Genomic DNA, 25,899 nt, shown 5'->3' with positions numbered 1-25,899 from the left:
TTTTTCTAGGAACTTATACTTCATTAATTATAGTGGTCTCTGGATGAGACTGAGTCTCCTTTTAGATTAAATAGATTAAAGCATAATTTTGCTGTGAAAAGTGATTACATAAAAATGTTATTGCCTTACTCCAAAGGCCTGCTCCCTGTGTGTAGTCAAAGTTGGCTCTGTTGACTTCAGTGACAATTGCGGCTTTTGTGTTTTTGACTTCTTAGTCCCTGTTCAGCTTTGGAAGACTTACTTGAATTCTGTTCTGGGTCTGGCATCATCAGCATACATCAGCTAAATTCCAGGTGCTGAATCTTTATTGTCAGCGTTATGCAAGCCAGTAAGATCCCAGCTTAACTGTCAGATAACTGGCTGAGCTTGTGGCGCTTAGTAGAAACATCTTTTCTCATGTCATCTGAGAGAACTGATATGAAATTCACCATGAGAAATAAGCATGGAGCTTGACAATGCCATTTTTGCCATGTCACTTCAGAACCAGGTTTTAGGAAAATCTTCTTCTTAATTTGTTTTACAATAGTGCCTGAATTGTGCTAGGCACTGGAGATGCACCAAGTAAGAGACAGCCCCGGCTCTGGAGGGTTTACACTATAAATAGACAAGAGAAGTATTATTATCCCCATTTTACAGATGGGAAACTGAGGTCCAGAGAGAATAAGTGGCTTTCCCACAGTCACCCAGAGAGTTTGTGGCAGAACCACGATGAGTGCCTTAATCCCCCACCCCCACCCCAGAGTGTGTAGCTCATTCTGTTGTATTGAAAAAAGAAGCATAACTACTAGAAAAAAAGTTTTATTACAACTGTTATTGCTTATTAAATATCTCAGTCATGTTTGTGTTCAGCATTATCTCCTCCCACTCTCATCACACATCCAGCTTGCCTCAATCTTACATATGCCTTCTCTTCATAAACCTAGCCACGCACACCCCCACACATACACACCAGCCCCACTCACATACACATTACCACAGGATATTGTACTCCTCGGGTACTTCAACCATCCAGCCATTTGCTGAGCCAAACATGCATCATCACAGCTTCCTAAGTGACGTAAGAAGACAGTTTATTCCTAATCTTTTCCATGGTGCTTATTACTCTGGCATCTGAGCACCTTGCAGACAATAATGAAGTTAGCTTCACTATATCCTTGGAAGATAGTGAAGTATTCCACTGATTTAGAGTGCAAGAGCAGGCATGGAGACTCTGCAATCCACTCCTCCAGGGACTAAGGCCTGGTATACACTTAAAAATTAGATCAACCTAGCTACATTGCTCAGGGCTGTGAAAAATTTCGCACCCCAAACACCATAGTTAGGTTGACCTAACCCCCATTGTAGAAGCAGCTAGGTCGATGAAAGAATTCTTCTGTCGACCTAGCTACTGCCTCTCGGAGAGGTGGATTAACTGCAGCAATGGGAAAAAACCCTTCCATTAATGTTGGAAGCATCTATACTACAGTTTATGTGGACATATCTTAAGTAAACAAACACCAGCACTTCACAGCCCAAATGTAAAGCACAGTTCTTACACTTGCCTGCCCTTAACAAACAACAACAAATCAACTTCAGCACACACACACATTTCCTCCCAGTGAGAGGAATGGAGAAGAAACCACAAGCAATGAATGCTAGATGAATTTGTCATAGGAAGGTGCTCACATACCATAGCGATGGGCATAGTACAAGAACCTGAATAGAATAGAATACAGAGGTTAATGACCAACATATAAAAATCAAATCCACTGATCATGGGTGCCCCAAATTTTAGATGCCTAGCATGAAACACACAGGCCCCTTGAGTTCAGCTCAATACCGCTGAAAATTAGGTCCGGTGGGTCTGAAGCTGTACACCAAAAAATAGAGACACGCACAATTAGGGGTGCTTTTGAAATTTTGGGCCTAAGTGACTTGCCAAAGGTCACTAGGGGGAAAAGAAGGCAGACATCCTGATTCTCTTTGCCCCTATGCATGGAAAGGGATGTGTAATTTGGGCTGTACAGATTCCCCCATCTCATGTCTCTGGCAGTGTGGGAAAAGCCTTTACAGCTGCATGTAGTAACACGGAAATGATTCCAGTGCAGGATCGTCTCAGATATTTTTTTTCTTCTCTTCTGTCCGTTTTTCAAGTTGTCTTGTCTGCAGGGCAAGAAAATGAACCACGTAGAAAATCACTTAACAGCTGCCAGAATTTTAAGAAGCACAAACACAGCTATTGATTCAGCTCTCATGGGCCTCCCCTCCCCTGCTTGGGTTTGGTGATGACATGATTTGGGAATGGCTCAGCCTGGTGATACAGTGCCAAGGTTAGGGAATGGCTTACCTGGGGGAAAGAGGCTAAAGTCGCCGAGCAGAATGCAAGTCATAGTCACTGTCGGAGGAGTTGTCTGGAGGGTTGGAAGACCTGATCGCCCCTTCCAGAGCTGTAAAAGGAAGAAACCATCACTCTCTTCACTACACAGCCAGAGATCAAGGTGCTAATGACCTCTGTGAGGAGTACCAGGGGTGTAGGAATGAATATCAGGTCCTCCATCCCCAGTACCTCTTAAGTCATGGAAAAATCTAAGAGGTAACAACTACTTCATGCATTCACATAAGTGCCTTTCAGCCAGCTATCACAAAAGTGGTTACTACCCCTCATTTACAGATGGGGAACTGAGGCACAGAGAGTTTAACTGATCTGCCTGAAGCTACAGAGTGGAAGAAGAACCCCTCTAGAGTGATTCCCACTCTATTCTAGGGAAACACTGTAGTCCATCTCTGCAAAGCAGGCCTGACTGTCTCCCTTCCCTGCTCTCTTGTTCCTACCTGTCCACTTCTTTTTTTGTGTCATACCTGGTCACTATACACTGTGCTGTCTCTTACCTGGATAAGCCGAAAGGTAGGAGTTCTTCTTAGGGGTCTGAGAATAGTCATTGTCTTCGCCCTGTGCGCCTTGACCTTCCTGACGGGGCCTGAGAGTGACAGTGCTGTTGCGATGGAATGAAACTAGATGGCAGCACAATGGAGAATTGTTAGTCACTGCATCTTTAAGGTAGAATCATAGCAATGTAAGAATCTACTCCAGTCCCCCATGCAGAGGCAGGATTAAGTATACTTAGACCATCCCTACTCCCTCTCCTTTTGAGCTGCAGAAGTGTCTTATTGTTTAACCAAAATATCGAGTCTTTTTTCAACATTTTCCCCCAAAGCCGTGGTTGAAACTCCTCACCCTCATTCGCCAGCCGCCAGTAGCACCTCCCAAACCGGCCAGTGTTTGTCAGTCAGCGGGGCTGAGTAAGAACTGAACCAGTGCGGGAACACAGTGGAAGTGTACTGTGCCACTGGAATCGGTGTGTGACTCAACTTTCCCATCTGAGTCACTAAAGAACCATTGAGTCAGCATGGGCCCAAGGTGGGATGCTGCACTACGCATCCCACTACGTGATAGTGGTGAGTCATGCATGGTACTAAGAATTACAGTCCTGCAACAAGTGCTCAATAGGGGGCGTTCTTCCTTCTGAGCAAGTATGAAACCAGCCACTAGTCTGGTGAGGAGGGGGTGTTGTGTTGGTTGAGGTATAAAGCCCCAGTCCTGACCACTTGTGGTCATTAAAATCCCAATGTCATTTAAGCTGGGTAATGACGTTCTCCCTGCCTAAAACTCCCAGCAGTTTCAATGGGAGAGATTATCCTTCACTGTGCCTCCTTAAAGCAGTACAATGCTGCTGTGTTCCACCCCAGAGATGGCTGCATTTCAGGGGTGGGTGTACAACCTTTTCTATGCAGTGTTCTGGGATACTTAGTAACATTTCAAGGGCTTGGATAGGATCTTTCGTCCCAGAGCCCTGTCACATATGAAGTTCCTGAGGCCTCGGCCTTATTTTCTGCTTCAGACACGTCTTGTACCTGGGCTGTTTTCTGGCCCTGTGATCATTCAGACAGCCTGAATGAAGGTGGTGAAATGGTGGGATCAGAGGGAAACCTCAGCACCTGTGGTGGCTGTTGGCTATAAACCACTTAACCCTCAGGCTGAACAATAGCCATCCTGTTGCTGAGTTGTGGAGCCCAGGGGGCCTGTGTGCCTGAGATCAAACTGACCGCAGCAGTGCATCAGATGCTTCAGAGGAAGCTGAAGAGATGAGAGTGTTAGGGGTGATCTGCAGAGACCTGCCTCTGTCTTGTGCTTGCTCCTTACCAGTTTGCTGTAATCCAGTTGGGCCTATCCACTGGCGCTGCTGCTTCTTGGAGTCTGCAAAGAGAGGGAGAGGCAATGGGGGGGAGGGATAGCTCAGTGGTTTGAGCATTGGCCTGCTAAACCTAGGGTTGTGATTGAGGGGGCCATTTAGGGATCTGGGGCAAAAACTGGGGATTGGTCCTGCTTTGAGCAGGGGGTTGGACTAGATGACCTCCTGAGGTCCCTTCCAACCCTGATATTCTATGATAAGTGCAGTGGAGGAGGGAAGGGTGAAGTTAGATGGGTACAGACCAGTCTGTCACTTTATACGCATCACAGAATCACAGGCATTAGGGGCTGGAGAGCCCCATTAGATCAGCTTGTCCTAGGGTTGTCCCTACAGTGCACTTTCTAGTGCTTTGTCCATTTGGATTTCACACAGCTCCAGCAATGGGGATTCCCTTGGAGACTATTCCCCATCCTGATTGATCTCGCTGTCAGGAGCAGTTTTTTTCTGGACGTTCTGCCTTAATTTCCCTTTTGTCTCCTCCTAGCCCCATAAGCCACATCAAATAATCCCTCTGCTTCCTGGCTAGACACTTGAGATGCTAGAAATCATTTGGATAAGACAGGGCCTGGCTGATCCTTTGTGTCATTTCCATGTCTAAGCCTCTCAAGAGCCTGTGAAATACACAACACTGGGTGATTCAAGAGGCTTTTCCATTCTGAACTCCTTTTTTATTTTGCCTGCATTGTGTGGGCTAGACAATTACGGATCTCGAGGAGAGGCATTTGTGGTGTGTTTCAAAGTCTGGGAAACCCCTCTGACTCAGGAACTCACATTCCAAAAACTGATGTACAAGATCAACAGGAGAAATGCGTGTGTGTCTCCTGAATCCTCAAAGGGACGATATATAAAACGCCTTTTGTTTAAGAGCAATACATCAGCCAATGTAGCTCCGTGATGCCACCGCTCCAGAGGTAATGGAGTGGGAAAGAGGCCAAAAGAAGGGGAGGGCATGGGAAGACAGCCAGCAACAGAGCAGGAGGAAGAGAGCAAGAGACTGGGAGAAAAAGAGAGAGAGAAGAAGACGGGAAATAGACATAAGAGCTAGAGGGACAGTGACTCCCAGCTGTGTGAGTGAGATGAGAACTTGCCCTAGACTCCTTGGAGGACTGAAGCTGAGGGAGTCAGACATGCTATGGTATAAGGACAACAGGATCAGTGGTCTCACACCTACAGCAAGAGTTTGTCACATACATTTCTTCTGTAGCTTCTTGTAGGCGGGAGGTCCACAGATAATGATGAGAACTCCAAGGAGGATCAGAGCCAGGAGGATACTCACAATGGTTCCTGCTCCCACCCCAGCTGAGCGTGGCTTGAAATTCTGGCCTGGGAAAAGGAGTTGCAGTTACTGATTAATTCCCATCTCTCCAGAGACATGCCAGTGCTTCGGACAGGTTTGACAGCTTAGCCAGCCTCTGGTGATCCCTAGGAGAACAGTCCCACCTTAAACCCCAATCCCTCCACTCCGCCCCAAAGACTCAATTACAACCCAAAATCCCCATGCCAAGCCCTTCCCAAGCTCCCAATCTATATCGCAAATCTCACTCAACTCCCATCTTCTGCCCCTAAACACCACCTTCTACCCAATTTCCAACCCCAGCAATTTGCAAAGGTTGACTGTAGATCAGGCAAATTTCTCTTCCTCCCCATTTCCTTAGTACATCAGCCACATGTGGGTCTTTGTCCCTTTTGAGTGGCTGGTCCACGTAAAAGATTTATGAGTCTGCTACTGCCGCCAGGCTAATGGCATTAGTTCTTTAGCCTACGAGTAGCAGCTCATGTGAGATCCAGAGATCCTTTGTTCCATCCCCATGGATGACCTAGCCAAAGGGTCATCACCGACCTGTTTCCTGATGTAAAGTGGTCCTATCCCATGAGGGATAAGCACTGGTCTAAAACACAAGAGAACCTGTTGGCTTACACGTGACTCTCGTTTTGGAGCAGCTTTCTCTTTTGAAAGTGGAACACTCCTGGAGGTGCTGTTGGCTGCAGGACACTCCCCGTGTCTTGGCACCTGGGACTTGGACGCTCAAGGAGAGCTTCCCGCACTGCAACTCTTGGCACACCTGCTGCCCCCTAGATTTCTTCCATGAATTGGAATCGCACAGCACTTCCCATTTCCCCTCATGGAACACCTCCATGACCCCTTCACAGGGGCTCTGGCTGTCCCCAAGCCTTCGCATCACCCTTGGCTGGGAACCTGGGGAGGAGACAAGCAGGGATTGGTGAGACCCCAGGCGAGTGGATATCTGAATGACCCAGCTGACTACAGGCAATGTGGCCTAGTGGGTAGAACACTAGCCTGCCAATGGGGAGACCTGGATTCTGTTCCCATCCCTGCCGCTAATCTGCTGGGTGATCATGGACAAGGTACTTCACTTCTGTGTCCCCTCCCATCCTTTGTCCTGTGCAGTAAGAATGGAAGCTCTTGGGGGTGGAAGCTGTCTCTCATGATGTGTCTATACAGCGCCTAGCACAGTGGGATCCTGATCTCATATAAGGCCTTCAGGTGCTGCAAATAATTAACAACAATGGGCAGACTGATGGGGTTCCAGTGCATTTCATACCTAATGCTGCTAGTTAATAGTGGTTTGTGTGGTATACGTGGCCATGAAAACCACCCCATTCACTGCTGCATTTCACAGCTCGTGATATTGCACTAAATTCCTATCCATTCTAGTGATCTCATGGTTTGTTGGTTAGACCCCAGGCTGGGGTGGCAGGTGCTCTGAGTTCCAATCCTGACTCATTGTGTGATCCGGGGCAAGTCTATGGTTTTGCCTCCTGTAAAATGGGGACAATAATCACGCCTCATTGGGAAATTATAAGGGTTAATGATTAATGTGTGAACAGTGCTTGGAAATCCTCATCTACAAGTGGCTAGAGAAGTTCAGAGTATTAGTAAAGTAGTATTGTACTGCATCATATGGGATATTAATTGCACTGTATTGTATCATATAGGCTTGCATTGCAATGGATGCTATCTATGGTACTGTATTTCAACCGGATTGCATCATATTGCATTGCATTGCCATGTATTGTGCTGCAGAGTATTTATATTATATTTGCCTTGTATTGCATTTTAACCTATAGCATTGCATTTGTACAGTGTTGCATTGCATTGGCTTGCACTGTTCTCAACCCAAGAGTCTGAAAATTCTCAGGGTCAGAAGTAGTTGTTACTAGAAATAAACTTGGTAATAATTTTGACTGACAGTCGGCATTTCTGAGGCTAATGCAGAGGATGCCGTTGTGTGGAAAAGTGATGCCAATCTTGACACTTTTAGATTTGCATACTAAGGGATGAGGGAGGAAAAGAGGAGGTGAGGGTCAAAACTGCTGGCAGTTACAGGCAGCAGAGGCCAGCAGCAGGCATGGAGATAGAAGAGAGTGGGATATTTTTGAGGAGTTTCGTTGCTATTCGGGAAATGTTGTACCACAATCTGACACTAGGTTCATGGCCATGCAGGCTGCCAGTGGGGTAAGTCCCCTCTGCCCACCTTGTGCAATAAATGGGCTGCGGGGATGGATTGGCCTCTTTAGAATGCACAGGAGTAAAGGTGAAACGTGGCAGGAGAGGAAAGCGAAAAGGAACTTGACTTGGCTGTCCTAAGATGGACTCACTCACTGGAGCAGATGACAGAGGCTGGAGTTTTGTCCTGAGAGTTCCTGGTTCTGTTGAAACAGTCTGGGATAGAGTCACTTCCACATGAAGCCACCATCTCCCAGTGGACAGGTAGATGCTGCCTTTCATTTTGCACCAAGAAAGACCGATCTTTCTGCTCTAAGGCATCACCGCAGCCTATCTTCCGGCAAACCCAGCGGGCCAGCTCTGTCTCATTTTCTGGATTTGACTGGACCGTTCCCCAGTGGCCTCCCATGTAGAGCTCCACAATCCCTGAGCAGTAGAACTTCCCATCGACCAGCCGCATCCTGGGGGGGCCTGGGAGAAGGACAAAGAGAAGGGGATTGTTACAGACAGTGACATCATCTCACATAATTTACCGACATTGCCTGTGATAAAGGTCCTGGGATGCCTTTCTGCTGCTTTTTTTGGTCACATTAACCAGGGGAGTATTTTGGTGTTTTCTCTCCCTAGTCATCTGATAGGCATACCCTGGTAGACTCCAGCTGTGGTAAGCTGTGGGTGATTGTTAGGAGACAGCTTGGGCCCAGTGGGTAAGTGAAATCCCACTGGGGGCACGTACCTGCATTGACAGCATATCCCTTCCCACCACCTTCCTTATTCCAGCTTTTCATCTACACCTGACACAATGGGAACAGCTCTGGGGGTGTTTTCCAGCCCACATCTGCTCAGCCATAGAGGGCTGCTGTGACCCTGTGGGGTAGTTCAGTTCCTGAGCAGAGTTTTCATCAATAATTTAAATTAAATCACCCAAATGCCCATTAAATTGAAAATATAATCGATCTATCTATCAATCACGATACAGATCTATCTAATAATCAGATTTCAGAGTAACAGCCGTGTTAGTCTGTATTCGCAAAAAGAAAAGGAGTACTTGTGGCACCTTAGAGACTAACCAATTTATTTGAGCATAAGCTTTCGTGAGCTACAGCTCACTTCATCGGATGCATGCTGTGGAAAATACAGAAGATGTTTTTATACACACAAACCATGAAAAAATTGGTTGTTTATCACTACAAAAGGTTTTCTCTCCCCCCACCCCACTCTCCTGCTGGTAATAGCTTATCTAAAGTGATCACTCTCCTTACAATGTGTATGATAATCAAGGTGGGCCATTTCCAGCACAAATCTAGGTTTTCTCCCCACCCCCAGGTGGAAACCTTTTGTAGTGATAAACAACCAATTTTTTCATGGTTTGTGTGTATAAAAACATCTTCTGTATTTTCCACAGTATGCATCCGACGAAGTGAGCTGTAGCTCACAAAAGCTTATGCTCAAATAAATTGGTTAGTCTCTAAGGTGCCTCAAGCACTCCTTTTCTTTTTGCTAATAATCAGAATAACATAGGATTTGCCATACTAGATCTAATTACTGCTCCCTCCCCTGCTTTACCATAAGAGACCATTGGCCTATTTTATCTAATATCTCACCCCCTGCCAATGCCATACTAGATTAGACCATTGATCCACAGAGTTCAATATCCTGCCTCCTGCTGCACCAGTTCAGACAGCTGTCCACCTAGTCCAGTACTGTGTTTCCACTACCAGCCTCTATGTGATGCTTCAGGGCCAGGTGAAACCCCCATAATCCAGCTTGCCCAATGTGCAGTGCTGTTCATTGGGGTGGGAAAGGGGAATTACATTCCAGCCGCAGAAGACATCTGTTTATGCCCCTGAAGCATGAAAGACAATTACCATATTTTAGCTGGCCTCCCTACAAATGTTATTATCCATCATAAGATCATCTGTCTCTCTTAAAAACCCATACACAGACGGCCTCCTGCAGCAGTGAGTTCCATGGATAGATGTCTCACTGTGCGAAGAAGCATTTGCTTTGATTTGCTAGATGCTAATTTCACCAAGGGACTCCTTTGATTTCTTGCATCTTCTCTCCTAATGATCACCTTTAACTGTGGTAACTTGCAACCATTTCTATCAGAAGAGTGAATGTGGATCTGAATGGATTTGGTGAACCTGGATGTGTGGAGTTTCCTTACCGGTGGGTTCTGGTGTAGTTGTTGGTGGTGCAGTGGTGGTTTTTTCCGGATCTGAAATGATAAGGATGTCCAAAATGTTTTAGTAGGGTGCAGACCCAGCCCCAGGCAAAGTTCTAAGGGAGACAGTCAGGAAGAATGTTATGTTCACTGAATAGACACAGCGAGAAATTAAATAAAAAAGATAAATTCCCTTGCTGGAAGGTTTCAGGGAAGACCAGACCTACCTTTGCAGACCACGGTCAGAACCTGCGTGCAGTTGGATTTCTCCCAGTGGCAGTTCCTGGGGGCAGCCTCATTCCCCTGGCAGCTCAGCTTTATCCCTTCAATGGGTTTCTGCTCTGAGACTATTTCACTGGAGGGGGAGCCACAGCCCAGCCATTCACAGACCATTTTTGTGACCGTCTGGTTCCAACCACTTCTACAGACTCTCTCCCAGTGGCCCCTAGGGTTAACCTCCAGCAGGCCAGAACATCTGCAGTGAAAGCCTGTGAGTCTCATGGTCCACTCTGCTGAGAAAGTAAAACAGCATGTTAGAGAGAAGAGCAGTGTTTAGGAAATCTCTCCTCTCTCTCCCCTTGTGTCTGTCTCCCTCCCTTTAGCTTTGTCTTTGCCACAAAAAAGTGTAAAAATCCAATGAAGTGAGCTGTAGCTCATGAAAGCTTATGCTCAGATAAATTGGTTAGTCTCTAAGGTGCCACTAGTACTCCTTTTCTTTTTGCGAATACAGACTAACACGGCTGCTACTCTGAAACAAAAAAGTGTATGTTTTATGGCAGGATAACCAGTACATGTTAGCTCCCCTGCTGTCCAGTTCCAGTGGAGACAGGGCACTGTAGCTGTTAAATAGGTAAGATTGACTACAGGCAGCGGGGGAGATAGTGCTGACCAAAGCTAAGCAAATAATCGATTTTGCAGTTTGTGGGCTGACCTGAAAGACTCAGGAAAAAAATCAGTTTGGTTTGAACTGAAACCAAATTTTGCTGTTTTTTCTTGCTGAAATTAAACAACAACAAATCTTTTCAAGTCAATTGAAACATTGTTTTTGACCCCAAATGACATTTGTTTTAGTTTTTGTTTCATTTCAGGTTAAACTAAATGTTTCATTCAATCTCAAATGAATTTTTTTTTAATTTTCCTTTTTGGGTGTTTTTCACCCTTTGTTTTTAAATGTAGCTAAACTTTGAAATGCAACAAGGTGGGGGAGGTAATATCTTTTATTAGACCATCTTTTGTTGGTGAGAGAGAGACAAGCTTTCCAGCTTACACAGAGCTTCAGACTTGAAGAAGAGCTCTGTGTGAGCTCAGACGCTTGTCTCTTTCACCAACACAAGTCAATCCAATAAAAATGATTACTTTCCCCACCTTGTCTCTCTAATATCCTGGGACCAACACGGCTACAACAATGCCGCAAACAATTTGAAAGGAAACATCATTTTGAAATGGCTAAAATGGACTGTTTTGACATTTTCCAAAAAAAAAATTCATTTTTTTCAGCCAACGCTATTTACCAAATTTGACACAATTTTGTGAATGGTTTTGGTGCCCTGAAAAATGCACTTTTCTGCAAATTTACTATTCACCAAAGGAAAAAAAAATTCTCTGCGCTCTAGTGCTGACCCTACCCTTGTAAAAGCTACAGGTGCCTTGTCTCCACTAGGATTTTACAGTAGGCTAGTGAATGCACGTTAATTATCCCCATGTAAACCCCACCTTTTCTGCAGTGAAGTTAGCCTTCAACTCACTCGTCTCCTGTTAGTTCCCTTTGCTCCAGTGCTGTCTGAAATGTCAGCAGGTGTTTTGTGAAGCAGAGCAGGAAGGAAATGGTGCTCGTTTGTTTGTATGACTCTCAGATGTGTAGTAGTGTGTGTGTCTCTCTCTGAGCGTGTAGACACACTAGTGTGCATGGGGAGAAGGCCTGCCTGTCTAGCTGGTCTATACTAGAGAAATGTTGCCGACGCTGTTGCAGCTCCATGATGTTAAAACACTGGGAGCCTTGGGATAGATGGGCTGCCAGGTGGATTAGCCTTGAGCTGATCAGCGATAGAAGACATGATGCTAAAAGCCCTGCGGCAGATAGCAGTATGTCTGCATTAGGGCTCCCAACATCGCTAACCTCAGTGGAGCTGTTTGCAATGGTGAGACATTTTTGGAAAACTTAGAATATCAGGGACCCAAGGTCATCTAGTCCAACCCCCTGCTCAAAGGGGGACCAATCCCCAATTTTTGCCCCAGATCCCTAAATGGCCCCCTCAAAGATTGAACTCACAACCCTGGGTTTAGCAGGCCAATGCTCAAACCACTGAGCTATCCCTCCCCCTTCTGTAGCTGAGGCTTGTGTGCCCCAGAAGTGTTGAGGGGTAAATATAGTCATCGGAGCCCGGGTTGCTTGATTCAATCCTCCCGCAAAGATTTCTCAGGGTCCAAGGCATCCCAGGGCTACGAGGGGGCGCTATGCCTGGTTGCATAACCCTTGCTGCAATGACATCCTGGGGCCATATCCACACCAGGGCCAGGAACCCAGCATAAGTCTATCTCATGATGCCACAGAACACTAAGCCGGTTGCTGACAAGCTAAGTAACTGATGGCTGCCTGATTGGATTTTATTTTATATCCAAGATCAACATGGCTTGAAAGAGGCTTCAACAGATGCACTGACCTGCAGGTTTCTGGCCTTCTCCACTGTGGTAGGAGGTCACTGCAAAGAGAAGAGACTGTCAGAAGAAGTGAAGTGGGCAGGGCAGCCATGACTACAGTTCAAACCTACTTCTCATTAGGAAACAGGCAGCTAATGCTGCGCCATTCCCCTTGGCCAGTGAACCTTGGCACCTGGTTCTAAAGTATGCTCCCGCTGAGGGACATTTCCTGCTAGAACAGTCTCCTCTACATCTTCTGTCCATCCCTGCAACATTTTTGGAAGAGCTTTCGCTATCCTTCAATAAAACCATCACACCACAAACTATACCCTCTCCGAAAGGAGCTAAGCACAGACTATCAGGCCTCAGCAATGCAAAGGATTTCTTGGGGCCCAATGAGACCAGTACAGAATCGTTCCCTATATCAAGCCTGTTTTAAATGTCCTAAGTGATAGAGCTGCTGCTACTTCCATGTCTGGGGCCTTTTCTGATCCACAGTTCAATTATTATTATTTATATTACAAAAGCACCTCAAGCCCCAGTGGAGACTGGGGCCCTGTGGTGCATGGTACAAACAAATAGTGAGAGACAGTCTCTGCTCCCAAAGAGCTTACAGTCTAGCGAGACAAGACAGGGAAAGGGTGGGAGGGGAAACTGAGGCACGAGAGGGGAAAGGACTTGCCCAAGGTCACGCAGCAGGTGAGAGCTGGGGATAGAAGCTAGGTGTGGGGCAGCAACCTCTTGATGCCTACTGGCAGAGGATACAGGGGTGCCTAAGGGTTCCAGGAATCCCGTGGGTCTGGTCTCTACATAATAGTTCATCAGAGGGCATCATGTAAGGGCTCTGCTGAAAGCTTGTGTCACGCTGATCAGCATCACCACTGTGAAATGTAGGTATGGATAATATGTAAGGTGCTGTTTATATATTCTGAAAATTAGGCTCTTCGGGTTTGTGACTTAGGGCCGGTCACCAAAAGGTGACAAACAACCTTCTTTCCAGCAGGAGACACTTATTTATCTGTCTGGCTATATGCAAATTGGGTATTGTTTGCTTCACAATGAACAACTATTTACAGTCTGAGCCAAATACTAATCAAGAAATAACAAAGTCTCCAGGATTGATTCTAGACAGGCAATAACAAGCAGCAGGGGGGTACCCCATTTACAAGTGAAGACACTGGGTGGTTGGAACTCTATCTGGGGGTAGAGAGGTACCCCATTAACCATCACCTACGGGAAAAGCCACCAGCATGCTTGTTTAGCTGGCCTGGTTGTTAGGTGCTGGGAGAAAGACTTTGGGTGAGCTAAACTTCATCAGCCAGAAAAGTGTCTTGTTTGTTAAATCTAGGCCTGGACAGCAGGAGGTGGTTTTATTTGACATGTAACCAATCATTTCCAATATTTCTACTTACTTGCTATGACTTGAACCGCTGTTCCTTGTTAAATACACTTATCCTTGATTTCCCTATAAACGTATTGACGTACTGTGAGTTGAGCCGAGCGGTGATCCGAGGTGTAACTGGGAAGCTACCGGATACTGTTCCTTTGGGAACAGCAGCTGTGTGACGTCTGTGAGTGTCCAGTGGACTGAGGGCTGGGCACTACAGGGAGATGCTCACAGGGACTTGGGGGTGGATTGTGCCAATTGCTAACCTGCAGAGGGACAGTGGGGCTGTGTAGACTGAGAGGGCAGTGCTTGCGTGGGCGGAGGAGTCAGGGGCCTGACCCCTGGCAGGCACAGACAAGGCTCCCTCAAGCTAAGGGCAGGTGGTGGGAGAGGTGCCTCACAACCCTGGAAACTCCTGGGAAGTGTCACATGACGTCTCCTGAGTTCCCATCTGTGGCCCTATCCATTAGCCCAACCTGCCTCTCAGTGTCTGTGACACATGCCCTGCCAATGGCTGGCCTACAGACCTTTATGAGTCTGGCCCTGCTTCTAGGGGGAGGATTCACTCCTGCAGCTCGTGTCCTTAGTGCAGAAGACCCTGGGTGCAAGCCCTGCCAGCACCCCAGTGGGATCATGTTCACATCTGAAAACCCCATTTTAAAGGAAATTTGGCCCAGCTTGCTTGAAAGTATTTGGAGTGAGATGGTAGCAGCTCCAACACCTTCAGTGATCACCAAAGGCTGCAGAGGGTGTGGGGGCAGCTGAAAGAAGGATTGCAAAGCTCCAGCAAAACTAAATGCATTCTCTGATTCGCTGTGTGCCACTGAAGCTGATGGGAAGTTGTGCAGTGCAGGCAGATTCCTACCCCAAGGGCTCTGTCTGGAAAATCACCAGGAAACCCTTACCAGCCGTGATCTTGAGGAAGGAGTGGGCAGCAAAGTAAGGACATCTTCAGAGCACACAGTCTTCGCTGGATTTGTGCTGAAAATGGCCCAACTTGATGATCACTTTAGATAAGCTATTACCAGCAGGAGAGTGGGGTGGGAGGAGGTATTGTTTCATGGTCTCTGTGTATATAATGTCTTCTGCAGTTTCCACGGTATGCATCCGATGAAGTGAGCTGTAGCTCACAAAAGCTCATGCTCAAATAAATTGGTTAGTCTCTAAGGTGCCACAAGTACTCCTTTTCTTATTTAAACTGTGGTTCTAGTCAGTCTGTTCCAAGGAGATCACGGGCTCCACACTGATTCCCACCCACAAGTCTAGATACCACGTGCTCAATTCGCAAATTCACGGTGGATTTTTCTAACCGCCATAAGCGCAACAAGCTCCCTGCGGGATCTGGAAATCCAGCTTAGCCGTTCCTGCCTCCTGCACCATTGTCATTGCCAGGAATACAGAGTCCAGAGCGGGCAAGCCTGCTGATGTTGCCAGAAGCAGAATAGACCATCCCCCCCCTCACTCTCCCACAGCTGTGCAATGCTCACAGGACTGGTGCAGAGACAATCTAAGGTGATTCAAAGACACCGTGAGGAACGGGCCATGTTTCCATGCACTTTCCCGCTCATGTCGCACCTGAATATTGAATTTTTGGTTATTTTTAAATACTTGGATCCAGATCTCCAGCTGGTGCAAATCAGCATAGCTCCATTGGAATCAATGGGCCAGATCCCCAGCTGGTGCAAATCAGCATAACTGCATTGGACTCAATGGGCCAGATCCCCAGCTGGTAGAAATCAGCGTTACTCCAATGAAATCAGTGGCCCAGCTGGTATAAATAGGCCCTAGCTCCATTAGAGTCAATGGGGCTACATCAGTTTACCTCAGCTGAAGATCTGGCCTATAGTATCCTTAACACAGAATATAAATAGGGCATGGGATCTTGGGCAGGCCCTCCGCACTAGCGTGACATTATAGATTTACTGGTGATCAGCTAGTCTGACCTCCTGTACCACATAGGCCTTAGAAAATAATTCCTAGAACAGATCTGTTAGAAAAACATTGTATCTTGATTTAAAAACTGTCAGTGATCAAGAAATCCACCACAACCCTTGGTAAATTGTTCCACTAGCTAACTGCCCTCACCATTAAAAATTGACACCTTTTTTCCAGTCTGAATTTTTCTAGCTTCAACTTCCAGCCATTGGGTCGGTGTTCTACCTTTCTCTGCTAGACTGAAGAGCCCATTGTGACGCAGGCAGGCCAGGTGCCAGTACATGCCAACGCCCCAGGCTTCACTGAACACTTACAAATGCAGAGCTGGAAGCCAGGCCGACCCACTTGTGTATTAGTATAGATCAAAGTGATTGTTAAATGTATAAGAATGTCTTTGGTGTTTGAACTTCATGAAAACAAAAGGGATGCTGCATGCATTGTTATCACTTATTTGTATCCTGTTATAATGTAATGGCAAACATTTATATTGTGTGCACCCCTGTAACTAAATAACTAAGGCTGTCAAGCGATTAAAAAAATTAATCATGATTAATCGTGCGATTAAAAAAATTATTCACGATTAATCGCACTATTAAACAATAATAGAATACCATTTATTTAAATATTTTGGATGGTTTCTACATTTTCAAATATATTAATTTCAATTACAGCACAGAATACAAAGTGTACAGTACTCACTTTATATTTATTTTTGATTACGAGTACTTGCACTGTAAAAAACCAAAAGGAATAGTATTTTGCAATTCACTTAATACAAGTACTATAGTATAATCTCTTTATCATGAAAGTTGAACTTACAAATATAGAATTATGTACAAAATAAACTGCATTCAAAAATAAAACAATGTAAAATTTTAAAGCCTGCAAAATCACTTATTCCTACTTCTTGTTCAGCCAATCGCTCAGACAAACAAGTTTGTTTACATGTGTAGGAGATAATGCTGCCCGCTTCTTGTTTACAATGTCACTTGAAAGTGAGAACAGGCATTCTCATGGCACTGTTGTAGCCAGCGTCAATGCCAGATATGGTAAAGATTCATGTGTTCCTTCATGCTTCAACCACCATTCTAGGGCACATGCATCCATGCTGATGATGGGTTCTACTCAATAACAATCCAAAGCAGGATGGGCCGATGCGTGTTCATTTTCATTATCTGAGTCAGATGCCGCCAGCAGAAGGTTGATTTTCTTTTTTGGTGGTTCGGGTTCTGTAGTTTCCGCATCAGAGTGCTGCTCTTTTAAGATATCTAAAAGCATGCTCCACACCCCGTCCTGATCAGATTTTGGAAGGCACTTGAGATTCTTAAATCTTGGGTCGAGTGTTTTAGCTATCTTTAGAAATCTCACATTGGTACCTTCTTTGGGTTTTGTCAAATCTGCAGTGAAAGTGTTCTTAAAATGAACCACATATGCTGGTCATCATCTGAGACTGCTATAACATGAAATATATGGCAGGATAGGGGTAGAACAGAGCAGGGGACATACAATTCTCCCCCAAGGAGTTCAGTCACAAATTTAATTAACACATTATTTTTTTAACGAGCGTCATCAGCATGGAAGCATGTCCTCTGGAACAATGGCTGAAGTACAAAGGGGCAAATGAATGTTTGGAATATCTGGCATGTAAATACTTTGCAATGCCAGCTACAAAAGTAGGAGCATTGCCAGCAGATCGAGGGAAGTGATTATTCCCCTCTATTTGGCACTGGTGAGGCCACATCTGGAGTATTGCATCCAGTTTTGGGCCCTCCACTACAGAAAGGATGTGGATAAATTGGAGAGAGTCCAGCAGAGGGCAATTAAAATGATTAGGGGGCTGGGACATATATCTTATGATGAGAGGCTGAGAAAACTGGGCTTATTTAGTCTGCAGAAGAGAAGAGTGAGGGGGGATTTGATAGCTGCTTTCAACTACCTGAAAGCGGGTTCCAAACAAGATGGAGCTAGGCTGTTCTCAGTGGTGGCAGATGACAGAACAAGAAGCAATGGTCTCAAGTTGCAGTGGGGGACATCGAGGTTGGATATTAGGAAAACCTATTTCACTAGGATGGTGGTGAAGTACTGGAATGGGTTACCTAGGGAGGTGGTGGAATCTCCATCCTTAGCGGTTTTTAAGGCCCAGCTTGACAAAGCCCTGGCTGAGATGATTTAATTAAGGTTGGTCCTGCTTTGAGCAGGGGGTTGGACCAGATGACCTTCTGAGGTCTCTTCCAACCCTAATCTTCTATGATACTAAGAAGAGGGCAGCATTATCTCCTGTAAACAAACTTTTTTGTCGTAGTGATTGGCTGAACAAAAAGGACTGAGTGGACTTGTAGACGCAGAAGTTTTACATTGTTTTGGTTTTGTACACTTTTTTATTTCAGTTACAACACAGAATACAATATATATGAAAATGTAGAAAAACATCCAAAATATTTAATACATTTAAATTGGTATTCTATTGTTTAACAGTGCAATTAAAATGTGATTAATCACATTTATTTTTAAAATCATGATTAATTTTTTTGAGTTAACTGTGATTAATTGACAGCCCTATAAATAACCCTTCAAATGAGAAAGAAGCTTTGTGGAATGCAACTGAAGAACTTTAACAGGAGAGTGCTAATTTCAAAGCAAGTGGTCACTGTGTGTGATGATCGGAGATCAAAGACTCTAAGTGCACTCCTCATTCTCTGGCATCAGAGAAAGAGCCCATGTGTCAGCTTGGTTTCTGTGAGAAGCTATAAGTACGGACACAGGGAAAAATTCTTCATCTCTGGACTGTTTAGATTCTAACAGGGTAGAATAACAGAACAAGAAGACGGAGATCTCCAGAGTTATTCTGGGTAGTCCTGAGAGACTTTTGTTTGTTTGCTTTTATTTGGGAAACTGACAGATTATTACATCTCTGCTACCATTTGGAATTATAGACTGTCCAGATATTTTCACCTGCTTTAACCTCTCAGTAACTCTCATTCCTTTTTCTTAGCTAATAAACCTTTAGTTAGTTTACTTTAGAATTGGCTACCAGCACTATCTTTGATGTGAGATCTAAGACACAAATTGATCTGGGTGAATGATTGGTCTCTCGGGACTGGAGGTAACCTGAATATTTTGTGATTTATTTAGGTTTAAGGGACCATTTGTCACATAGTCCAGCTTGCCTTGGTAGCAAGATGGACTGGAGAGTCTAAGGGGACTGTCTGTGAACTCCATTATAAGACTATTGTAGTACTCTGGTACTGGGTTGGTGAAATCTAATTATAGAATGTACCGCCCGTTTGGGGTGTTTTTGACAGTCTGCCCTGAACTAGGCACTCTTAATCACGAGCGACTCCAGACAACATAACACCTATTATTAAATATTTGTCACTCATGTAGGTACTTATAGAGTGTAATCAACTCACCCATAACCTTCTGTTGTTAAGTGAAATAGATTGAGCTCTTTGAATCTTTCACTATATGGCATGGGTTCTAATTCTTTAATCATTCTTGAGGCTTCTCTCCGAACCCTCTCCAATTTATCAGCATCTTTCTTGAATTATGGACACCAGAACTGGACACAGGATTCCAGCAGCAATCATGCCAGTGCCAAATACAGAGGTAAAAAAAACCTCTCTGTTCCTATTTGAGATTCCCATAGAAGCATCCCAGGATAGCATTACCCTTCTGGCCACAGCATCGCATGGGAGCACCTGTTCAGCTGATTATCCACCATAACCCCCAAATCTGTTTCAGAGTCACTGCTTCCCAGGATAGAGTCCTCCATTCTGTAAGGATGGCCTACATCCTTTGTTCCCGGGTGCATACGTATTAAAACACATATTGTCTGCTTGCCCCCAGTTTACCAAGTGATTCAGATTGCTCTGTATCATTATGTACCACTCCTGGATTATTATGTCATCTGAAAATGTTATCAGTGATGATTTTACATTTTCTTCCAGGTCATTAATAAAAATGTTAGTAGCATAGGGCCAAGAACTGATCCTGTGGGACCCCACTAGAAACACATCCATTTGATGATGATTCCCTGTTTGCGGTTACATTTTGAGACCTATCGTTTGCCAGCTTTTAATCCATTTAATGCATGCCATGTTAATTTGATATCTTTCTAGATTTTTCATCCAAATGTCATGCGATACCAAGTCAAATGCCTTACAGAAGTCTAAGTATATTACATCAACTCTATTACCTTTATCAACCAAACTTGTAATCTCATAAAAAGAAAAAAAAAAGATATCAAGTTAGTTTGACAAGATCTGCTTTCCATAAACCCATGTTGATTGGTATTAATTGTATTACCTCCCTTTAATTCTTTATTAACTGAGTCCTGTATCAGCCCCTCCATTATCTTGCTTGGGATCGATGTCATGCTGACAGGCCTATAATTATCCGATTCATCCCGTTTATCCTTTTAAAATATTGACACAACATTAGCTTTCTTCCAGTCTTCTGGAACTTTCCCTGTATTACAAGACCTGCTGAAAATCAGCATTTTAGGGTCAGAAGGGGGCCATTATAATTATCCAATATAACAGAGGCCATGGAATTCACCCAGTGATTCCTGAATCAAGCACATTTCTTGTGGTTGAGCTAGAGTGTAGTTTTAAGAAAGGCATTCAATCTTGATTTATTATTGTGTATGGCTGCTATTGCACTTCCAGATCCCAGTCAGGTATCAAGACCCCTTTGTACTAGGCTCAGTATAAACAATACAAAAGCAGCCGTTGCCCCAGAATGCTCACAGTCTAAGATTTAGACAATACTTAACCTTGTCTACACTAGAAAGTTGTACCGCTTTAACAATCCCAGTGTAGTTAAAAGGGGCACAATTCCTCGAGTGTGGACATCGTTATATTGGCATAACTGTGCTTATACCGGCATAGCTTATTTCCTTATGAGAAGTGGAATGAAGTACAAAATGGTATAAGGTAACTTGATACTGGTATAGCTGTGTCCACACTGGAGGTTGTGCTGGTAAAAATCAAACCTCTAAACAAAATAGATAGACCAGTACAGAAGCTGCCTGTAGACCAGGCTTTTAGGCAGGGCCATTTGTTTGTTATGCATGTCTGTACAATGCCTAGCACAAGCGGGGCCCTGATCCATGGCACACAGCAGGAGCGTGAACAGACAAGTGGTGGGGAAGACAAAGTGGCTTCCAATGGCCAGGACTGTGTTTTATTAATGCAGCCTTGCAGATTTCAACTCTCCTGGTGCCAGTGATTGTGGTTTTTATTTTATTTTTCTGAGGGGTGAGTCCGATAGAGTTAGATTTCTCTTTCTCATTACTCAGGGCTGCTAGCAGATTTTGTGCATGGGTTGGCAAATGTGCCTGATGGTTTTTTGCAAGGCTGGCTTAGCTACATGACGAGGTTTGGAACCCAAATTGGCTTGCATCACTGGCACACGCAGAGCCCCACTGACCCCTTTGGGCACCTCTAGGGTGAGTAAAGCGGGCAACATATGGCCCCATGCAAAGAGATTGCCGCCTCCAGGGTAGTTGAGCACCAGTGGGAGAAAAATTAGAGGGGGAGGGGCCTAAGGTGTATCAGATAAATGGGGGCAAAGGGGAAAATGGACTGAGCCATAGGCTTACTTGGTCCTGCTACAGTGCAGGAGCCTGGAGTTGATGATGTCTCAATGTCCCTTCCAGCCCTATAGTTCTATGATTCTATGATCCCTCCTTGATCATAGAATCATAGAAGATTAGGGTTGGAAGAGGCCTCAGGAGGTCATCTAGTCCAACCCTCTGCTCGAAGCAGGACTAACCCCAACTAAATCATCGCAGCCTGGACTTTGTCAAGCCGGCCTTAAAAACCGCTGAGGATGGAGATTCCACCACCTCCCTAGGTAACCCATTCCAATGCTTCACCACCCTCCTAGTGAAATCTTTTTTCCTAATATCCAACCTAGACCTCCCCCACTGCAACTTGAGACCATTGCTTCTTGTTTTGTCATCTGCCGCCACTGAGAACAGCCGAGCTCCATCCTCTTTAAATCCCCTTTCAGGTAGTTGAAGGCTGATATCAAATCCCCCCTCACTCTTCTCTTCTGCAGACTAAATAAACCCAGTTCCCTCAGCCTCTCCTCGTAAGTCATGTGCCCCAGCCCCCTAATAATTTTTGTTGCCCTCCGCTGGACTCTCTCCAATTTGTCCACATCCTTTCTGCAGTGGGGGACCCAACGCTGGACACAGTACTCCAGATGTGGCCTCACCAGTGCCAAATAGAGGGGAATAATCACTTCCCTCGATCTGCTGCCAATGCTCCTACTAATGCATGCCCTTGTCTGGGTGGGTTTGACCCCCATATTGAGGCCTTTAGATCTTGTATTTGGTGCCTAGATGCCATGGTGATTGGCAGACAGATGATTGGCAGCTTGCCTTCCTCCCAGCCATTGGGTCTCAGGTTCAGACTGGCTGGGCTGAGAGGCTGGTTCAGTACAGCAGTCTAATTTGTCAAGTCTTGTGTCTCCCCTCTTCCCTTCCTCTTCCAGAGTCCCTCCTCTGCTTCTTCTTTGGCTGGTGTTGGCGGGTGGGGAGGGGGGCTTATTACAGACCTGAAATAACTATTCAGGGCAAACGCCCATTGAAGTCAATGGGCTACATCCTGACTGGTGCTGTGCTAGCCCAGCAGAAATTTTGCCCAAACAGGGACTGAATAAAGCCCTAGAGCCAGGTTGTCCCAGAGAGAGAAGAGATGGAAAAGATCTAGACATTTACTTCTTCTCGAGTCACCTCTGGGTCCCCCAGCCTGGGCCAGGGTAGGATTAGTCCCCAGGCTGTTGTTATCAAGGAGGAGGTTTGTTATACATTTGTTAAGCACCGACAGCACAGTGGGCCCTGCGCAATGCCTCCAGAATATGCGCCCCTCGCCCTAAGGTGCTTACGACCTCAGTTAGACGGACCGTGCAATCTGGACACAATCCGTGGGCTGTCTGGGGAACAGGAGGGCTGGTTTCCTAGTGGCACTGTGGTGAATATGGTGCACCCTGTAGCGATTGTATATTGGCCTGGTTATTAGGATGGTGTTTTCTGCATGGACATTTTGGTCTGTTTCTCACAGGGTCAGGCAGGAAAGAGGAGGTGGTTTGTGATGGTCACTATCACTCGCCGCTTAAGAGTCATTATGGGACAATGCTGAGCAATTAGCTCCAGTGGCTCTCGCTTGATCCCCTTTGAGCCTTCAGGACTGGTTTTGCCAAGAGGGGCCAAAACCTACCAACCCTGGAATAAACCTCCTCAGGAGCAAAAAATCTTGGCAAGATTTAAAAAAGGGATGCCAGAAGGAACCAGATTGAGACATGGGAGTCTGCGGGGTGTTTGAGGAAATGTGACCTGCTTCAGTCACCATGGTGGGATGGCAGAACTTAGGTAAGGGCTTGTCCACATGTGAGAGTTATTCTGGATTAATAAGGTAGAGTGTGAATTTGAGGTGGCATTTCTGAATAACTCCTTTTAAACCCTAAATTAGACACTCACGAAGGCTGGCTGTTGATTTCAAATCCCTTTTTCTCTCATGCTTTGTTCCAGCTGCTAAATAAAAAATCCTGTGTTTAAGGCGGCTGTTGGCTGCTATACCTGGTCATAGGTTCCCCAAGCTCAGTAGGGCCTGCAGGATGGTAGCCGGTTTGTGTAAGCGGGACTGTGTTCCTAGCTCCTGGTCTAAGAGTGGAAGAATTGTGAGATCCCACCCTGAGACGGGGGCAAGAGGCCCAAAACCTGCTGTAGGTGCGCTCAGAGAGACCAGACAAGGAGACAGAGGGGCAACCAGCCCGCCCGCCCTGTGTTTGGGACACGTGCATCAGTACATTCTCAACAGAGCTCGGCGGGAAATGGTTTTCCTGTCCTGCAACAGTGTTTGAGATTTCAAAAAAAGTTCCTGTGATGCACTGGGACAAAGGAGAGGCCTTTTCAAATTTTTTTCAGAAAAAACAGAGTGGAAGAGAGGCCCCAGAATAAGCCAGTGGTTAGGGTATTCACCCATTGTATGAGAGGCGCTGGTTTAAATCCCTGCTCTGCCTGACTCGGATAAACGAGTTGAAACCAGCCGTCTTGCAGGGCAGTGCCCAAACCGGAAGGCTATTGGCTAGGCCCTGGTGGGGCTCTGTCTCTCGCTTTGACCAGAAATTCCATCCTGGACCTGAGCAACCATCCCAAAGAACGTTTCCTTTCCTGCATAAATATTTGGTTTTGACGAATCAGCATTCTCCGGTGAAAAACCATTTCACTGAAAATCTCCTGACCAACTGAAGCTCAGCACATCCAGATTGAAATGACTCAAGAAAAACTGATGCTGCTTTCCCTTATTTCGAGTTCTCGCTCACACGCTTTACAGGACTCACAGAATTACCACTTTGCATGTTGTTATGCTTCTTATTTGTATTGCAGAAGTGGCTACAGGGCCCAGTCAGTGATCAAGGCCTGCTGTATTCAGTGCTGAACAAACAGAGAGAGAGAGACTAGTTCCTGCCCCAGAGAGCTCCTGATCTAGGATTACAACAAGATGCAATTGGTGGATAAATAGACAAAAGGGAGGGATGGAGGACCTGGTAGTTACACAAGACGGAGTCATGGCATAACTGCTTTTTGCACCTGATCCTCAGGCGGTGTAAATTTGCATAGCTCCATTGCAGTCAACGGGTCAGATCCCCAGATTGACTGTAACTCCATTGACGCCAATGCCCTTTTACACCTGCTGAGGCTCAGCCTCATATTTCTTCATGGTTTAGAGCCCTGCTTTATTTCAAAAGGTGCAGTGCTAAATAGCAGGCTGGTTTCATTTATGGGGCTCTGCTCATTTTATTGGCTGATGGTTTGACCATCTATGTTTGGTTTTTAGTCCTTTAATCAGCCTATGTTGAAGAGTAAATCACCAAACACACTTTGGCGCCACGTAAATACGACGTATCGTTATTATGTTAAACTGCTAAGCACAATGCCCGACCAAGGCCGCAAATACAAAGACACAGCAGATGTTCTTTGGGAACTCCTCATCTGGTGTAAATCAGCCCCAGTGGAGCGAGATAGATCGATCCCATTTGGGGATCTGGCCCATCGATGCCAATGGAGCAAAGCCAATTTACACTGATTAGGGATCTGGTCCATTGACACCAATGGAGTGATACCAATTTACCACATTTGGGGCTCTCGCTCATTGTTTTAAGTTCCTGAAAACCAAAGCTAGGACAGGGTGAAATCTACCACTCCACCTAGGGGATCTCTGCATCTCTGCACCAGTTCAGTAGGACCTCATCTATCCTGCCCTGGTTCCCCTGGCTGGACGCCTGCAGTGGCAAGAAGATGTGTGATTACTGCATGCCCCGACTGCAGAGGGAAGGGCGCTCGCACACACTGGGACTCCTCTGTAGATCAGGGCAGCCGCGCTGAGTCCCTGAATGGCAGAGGCCAGTTTGAGTACTCACCCCACATCCCCACCAAGACCAACGAGATGAATGCCGGCTGCTGGACTCCCATCGGGCTGGGTCTCTCCCTCCTCCACCCCGTCTGAATCTGTGAGCTCGGGGCTGAGCGACCGGGCGTTTGCACCCCAGCTGGCTCTGCTACCTGGCACGGGGAAAGGGAGGGGGCCGGGAGGAAGAGGCTGCTTTTCCTCCCTCTGTGGTTCTCTGCGTCACGGCTCGCTGAGTTGAAGCCCAGCCTGCCAGCTTCCTTGACAGAGCCTGTCGAGCACAAGAGAGGCGCAGACGTCTCGTAATGAGGTTCATGCTCATGCCTCCTCACAGCCAGTATCCCCAAGACCCGAGCACATGAATTCCCAGGGCCAGGAGAGAGGGGGAGCACTGTGTGTGTCACGAGTGTAGACTGAGTATCTATGGAGCACCAGGGAAAGGTCCCACAATAAGGGGCTGGGCTCCCATTGGAGGGGAGCAGGGCAGAACACAGCCCAGGGCTGAATAAACCTAGGGGCAGAATCCCCCTCCTACTCTAGGAGATGGGGACTCCCTCCCCGGTCAGGGACTGGAGTCCCACTGGGGTGATCAGTGTAGGAGCCCCGAGCCCCCAAGACTGAATCACCATGGAGATTGAATTCCTCTCAGAACTGAGGGA

At 45.9% G+C, this 25,899-nt stretch overlaps 1 protein-coding gene across 2 annotated transcripts; it reads right to left on the bottom strand.

The window, feature by feature from the left end:
• Positions 1-788: 788 nt before the first annotated feature.
• CD5 (CD5 molecule) lies at positions 789-25,394 on the bottom strand. 2 transcript variants are annotated; one of them, XM_077820871.1, is made up of 11 exons: positions 25,254-25,394; positions 12,526-12,564; positions 10,093-10,377; positions 9,869-9,919; positions 7,855-8,169; positions 6,148-6,426; positions 5,421-5,552; positions 4,181-4,234; positions 2,869-2,991; positions 2,327-2,426; positions 789-2,142 (listed from the first exon to the last, which is right to left on the bottom strand). In XM_077820871.1, exons 1-10 carry the CDS (start codon positions 25,303-25,305, stop codon positions 2,341-2,343), a joined length of 1,416 nt encoding a protein of 471 aa, XP_077676997.1. In that variant the 5' UTR covers positions 25,306-25,394; the 3' UTR covers positions 789-2,142; positions 2,327-2,340. The 2 variants fall into 2 exon arrangements, with proteins under 2 accessions (XP_077676997.1, XP_077676998.1); XM_077820872.1 differs by having other exon boundaries at positions 10,093-10,374.
• Between the last annotated feature and the right edge of the window lie 505 nt (positions 25,395-25,899).

This window comes from Eretmochelys imbricata, chromosome 6, assembly GCF_965152235.1.
Source record: "Eretmochelys imbricata isolate rEreImb1 chromosome 6, rEreImb1.hap1, whole genome shotgun sequence".
Classification (NCBI taxonomy): Eukaryota; Metazoa; Chordata; order Testudines; family Cheloniidae; genus Eretmochelys; species Eretmochelys imbricata.
The sequence above is the reverse complement of the archived record's forward strand: the minus strand, read 5'-3'. Positions and strand labels throughout refer to the sequence as shown.

Coding starts and splice junctions, on each gene's coding strand:
- CD5 (XM_077820871.1), bottom strand. CDS start 25,305: ATGGGAGTCCAGCAGCCGGCATTCATCTCGTTGGTCTTGGTGGGGATG. Junction 9,920..10,092: donor TCTGACCGTGGTCTGCAAAG/GTAGGTCTGGTC, acceptor TTATCATTTCAG/ATCCGGAAAAAACCACCACT. Junction 4,235..5,420: donor CAAGAAGCTACAGAAGAAAT/GTATGTGACAAA, acceptor CTCTCTTTGCAG/ACTCCAAGAAGCAGCAGCGC.